Here is a 4763-nt window from a genome sequence, read left to right as displayed (position 1 = left end):
ACACATTACCCCTCGGCGTCTATCGAAGTCTCCGTCATGTGGTCTAATTCATAAGTTAAAGATGGGGTCCTTAAATTAAAGATCCATCTTTTCTTCACATCATTTTATTCAAAAAAATTTCCATAGCCAGTATCCTTTAATGAATTTAAGCTAGGTATCATATAATTTAACTTATTTAACATGTTACAATTTATTCCAAGTTTCCTAGGAGTATTATGATTATTGTTAAATAGTTATACTACCAATTACCTTTTATTTAATCCTATTTTGTAAATACATTTTACATTATCAATACATATATAACTTAACTCTAGTTTATTTCATATGTCATACATAATTTTAGTGATTTTTATATAAACTAAGCAAGGTAACAACTGTCAAAGATCCGTGCTTTGCATCAGCCTTTGCACATATCAATTCAAAACAAATTACTAAAAAGAATCAAAGTAATTAGGTGATCTCTAATTCACAATACAACAATTTAGCATTAACCGTCAACTTACAACAGACATGAGATATGTCCAAGAAATTAAGAGCAAGTGTCTATTGATAGAACAATAACCTGAGCAAATGAGAGCGAACACATATACAATGGAGATACAACGATCATTTAAGTAGCCAGAAAATGATGGTTAATTTGAACATGACTTTATGTGACAAGATAAAAAAAAATGACTTTTGTGTGATGAACTTTAAAATTAGAGGACTTTTATGTATTATAAAAAAGAAAAATAGTTTTAAATTTGTTTGATTATCTTTAAAGTTGAATGACTATTAAGTAACAAAAAAAATATTAGAAAAAAATGTCTTTTATGTGATAATACAAAGTTGAATAATCACCGATAAAATTTACTAAAAGATACCGATCTTCAAGTATTGATGGTACAATATTGTTACCAGTCATACTATAATTTATGTCTTTAATTTGTTTGTACAGGTTCTGAGTTTTGTAATTATCAAATACATCAAGTTTGAACTGAAGCCAATTATATAGAAATGTCTGAATTATATTTTTTAGATTTTGGAGCAGAACATAATTAATTCTAAACTGTTGCTAGCTCCATTCAATGAAGTAATTTGTTCTAAAAATATAACTCGAGCATAAACAGCTTATGGTACGTAGGAGCATTAAACAATGAACAATAATTGCTTGCTATAATACTTGTTGCATGCTGTAATACTTTTAAGGCTTATCTTCATTTATACTAGTTCTAACAACTCCAAAAAGGAAAGTGTTCATGGTGGATTAGGAAGAGTTCTCTAATATATATAATTTGTAAAGAGCAAGAAAAAATATGAATTCCTACCACGAATTAAATACTTTGGAAAATAGTATCATTAATCACACATCTCAAACTAAAATAATAAAAAAAATGTAATTATATTTCAAGTCTTTATAACACAAAGCTCAAAATGAATCTCCGACTATTGTACTACAGAGAACAAACTCTAATTGGAATGTTTAATAGTCAATAGAAATATAGAGATCCCAAATATAGCAGTTAGCATATGTAATTAAAGACTACTCTCATGTGCACCGGCTCCTAATTAGCATACATGAAAGACTACTCACCTATGCCATGCTTGTCGCCAGGCGTGGATCATAGCGAGTTCATTGAATCTATTTTTTTTACGTAGAATATTAAAAAAAAAAAAATACAACAAAATTAGAAAATATGATTAAAAATATAATGATTCAGTAAGAAAACTTTAAAAGTTGAAGCCATAAAATTTGAATCTTGAATTCGCTCGTTGAGTGGCGTAGCCACATATAGTCCAGGGTGGTCAATCTGACACCATTCATCGAAAAATTATATTATGTATATAGAAAATTGTTCAAAATATATAGGTCAAAAAATTCTTTTTGTACATATATAATAAATCTTGGATATCCATAATGAAATTTCTGACTTTGCCACTGCGCAATAAACGATAGTAATCAGTTCAAAGAAGTGAAAATAAGACAGAAAACTCTCCGACTTGCTTGCTCCACGTGAGACATGTGATAATTATCTTCTCAATTATCATCAATAATTAGAAGAAATTGGGTCTTATTCATAAAAAAGTGTCGGTGGATATATTAGTATAATTAGGTTTTGTTTTTGTTCAATCACTCGGTGGGTATATCACGAATATCCTATTAATTCCACTCTTGTTTTGGTGTTACTAATTATTCCTTAATCTTAATTAAATCATGGAGGAATAAACAGATTACATACAATTTTATATATTGAACATTTGAATTGCAGTACATAATTTACAATAATTTCAAATCTTTTTAGGAGTTCTTGTGATATTAAACTCCGACCATAGACCAGACAATAGTTGTCTATGTCATGAAAATAACGTCACATAGCATATACATGTGCTTCCCTGTCATTATTTTGTAGTATAATAGATAAGAATAATTGGTGCTTACGTGGAACGCCGAAGAACCAATTAGTCAAGCAACACGTAACTTCATTTGAATGCTGTACAAGTATACCCACTGCATAAGCCTGTGGTGCTGCTGTACGGGAACAAACAAACGGGTCGACCCGATGGCAACTCCGGTATCGGTTTCTCCATATTTAGGAACTCCACAACTTCTTCCATCGTAGGCCTTCCTTTGTTCTCGTTCAACGTGCAGAGCAACCCGATATCCAAAGCCCGAATCGCCTGCTCCAGGTTCACTACCGCGCCCATTCTACGATCCACTAGAGTTTCCTTCTGTTGTACCTCATGCATTGCCCATGCAAGATCCAACAAATCCCGTTCTCCCGGGTTGGACTTTCTGCTCCGACCCGCAATGATCTCTAGCACGACTACTCCGAATTCGAACACATCAGCTGTCTGACTCACCATGGCCTCAAACCGGGTTGACCCGGCTGAAGTAAGCACAAACCCGAAATCACCCACTACTGCTCTGAAGCTCACGTCAAGAAACACGCTGCTACTTTTAACGTTTTTGTGAGCGAGTTGCTTTGAATGAAGGTAGACAAGAGAATCTGCTAAATCTTTAACGACCTTAAAACGTCTCGTCCAAGGCAAAACTCCAACGCCGAACAGCCATTTATCGAGGCTTCCATTGGGGATGAAATCGTACACAACTATTGTTTCTTGGTTGTCATAGCACCATCCTCTAATCGGGACCAAATTCGGGTGACGAATTCTGGTGATAGCCTTGATTTCCTTGTGAAATTGACGCTTTTCAAACCCGTGTGTGTTGAAAAATTGAGTTAAAAATCGTTTTACAACAACGTTGCACCCGTTCAGGATCGTGGCCTTATACGTAATGCTCTTCTCATCACTGCCTAATATTTGTAACTCGCTGAAATTCCTTGTTGCGATGGAGATCTCAGCTATTGTGAAGCGACGTGCCTTGTTTGGTGGCCGCGGTCTCTGCTTTTTCTCGGGCAGAGTGAATGCTTCGTCGGAATTGTCATCTCGCTTGTAGCTACTGAAATAGAGGTTAATAAGAACGATTACCAGAAGAATGACAACAGCAAGGAAAATAAAGAAACTATTAGGCGTTTTCCGATGATCAATTTCAGATTGTGTGCTATTTTGAAGCATGATTTTGTTCTGGCACGTCTCTGTCGAAGGAATTCGAAGGGAAGCTTGACTAATTGAGGTGAAATTCCATGACAAGATGTTGTGGATTTGTGTATGGTTACCAGTAGCAGCTGAAAATCCAACAAACATATACTCATTCAAGTAAGGTGAAAGATCAAGTAAACCAGAGTAAACTGGTTTAGAAGGATATCCTCTGCCATCAGGTGCAAGACGAATTTCAATAAAACCCTTTCGCCCATCATAAGATATCCAAACTCTGTGAATTGATCCGTCATTCAATTGAACTCCGGCATCCGAAGCATTAATCGCTGCAGTTGATACTATGCTACCCAAATTAATGCCCAAGTGATTATCATTCGGGTCACCAAATTCAGGGTTCTGCCGAGTATCAAACTCAATAGCTACTGTTTTATAATCCTCATCGCACAAATCGTTCAGCATCCCAAGCCACGGACCAGCACGGCCAACAGTCAATTCATCCGGAACGATTATAAAAGTAAGGCCACTACCACCAACAGATTTCCCCTGATCTGACGTCTCATTGCTTGAATTGGACTTCACTTCAAATTGAAACGAGAAAGTCGTTTCAAAAGAAGCCGGTGTTTGAGTCCGAGGATCAAAGAAACGGATAGGTGAAGAATATATAGCTCGTCCTGCTAGATGCTTTAGATCATCACCTTCTCGCTCAGGATCAGGAATTTGAACGGATTTTTTTTCATCCGAGACGATAACACTACCGAGAAGTGTAAGATCTTGCTTCAATCTGGGATTACTAGAACTGAAATCTCGAAAAGAGATATGCTTCGTCACGTTAATTGAAGGTCCGTCCGCGAACGAACCTAAATTACTATTAACTAGTATGGCAAACGAGAAGAAAAACCAGAAGAAGTAATCCATGATGAGCTAATTCTTGGCTAGTGATAAATTTTTTTGGAATTTGAATTTTCTGAGTAGCAAATTATCAATTGTCAAGGTTGTACATAAGGATGTGGTCTACAGATAACTTCATTTCACTTTCTTCCAAACACAAGAGAACTTAAAGTCCTCACTTGCATAATGCAATTTTTTGTCCTATTTCAGTTTCAGTAAACAAAATATAGTAATTCAGATGGAATGTAAATTTTAATGCCTTAATGATTGAGATGACTAGAGACGCATATTATGCTAAATTGGCTCTATATTTATATTGGTAATAAATATGACAGAGA

General features: G+C 35.2%; 1 protein-coding gene across 1 annotated transcript; it reads right to left on the bottom strand.

The window, feature by feature from the left end:
* Window positions 1-2197: 2197 nt before the first annotated feature.
* LOC102594661 (L-type lectin-domain containing receptor kinase VIII.1-like) lies at window positions 2198-4705 on the bottom strand. Its single transcript, XM_006347471.2, has one exon. The coding sequence runs from the start codon at window positions 4450-4452 to the stop codon at window positions 2461-2463; it is 1992 nt and encodes a 663-aa protein (XP_006347533.1). The 5' UTR covers window positions 4453-4705; the 3' UTR covers window positions 2198-2460.
* Window positions 4706-4763: the final 58 nt, after the last annotated feature.

The sequence above is a fragment of the Solanum tuberosum genome, unplaced genomic scaffold, assembly GCF_000226075.1.
Source record: "Solanum tuberosum cultivar DM 1-3 516 R44 unplaced genomic scaffold, SolTub_3.0 scf00093, whole genome shotgun sequence".
Lineage (NCBI taxonomy): Eukaryota > Viridiplantae > Streptophyta > Magnoliopsida > Solanales > Solanaceae > Solanum > Solanum tuberosum.
The sequence above is the reverse complement of the archived record's forward strand: the minus strand, read 5'-3'. Positions and strand labels throughout refer to the sequence as shown.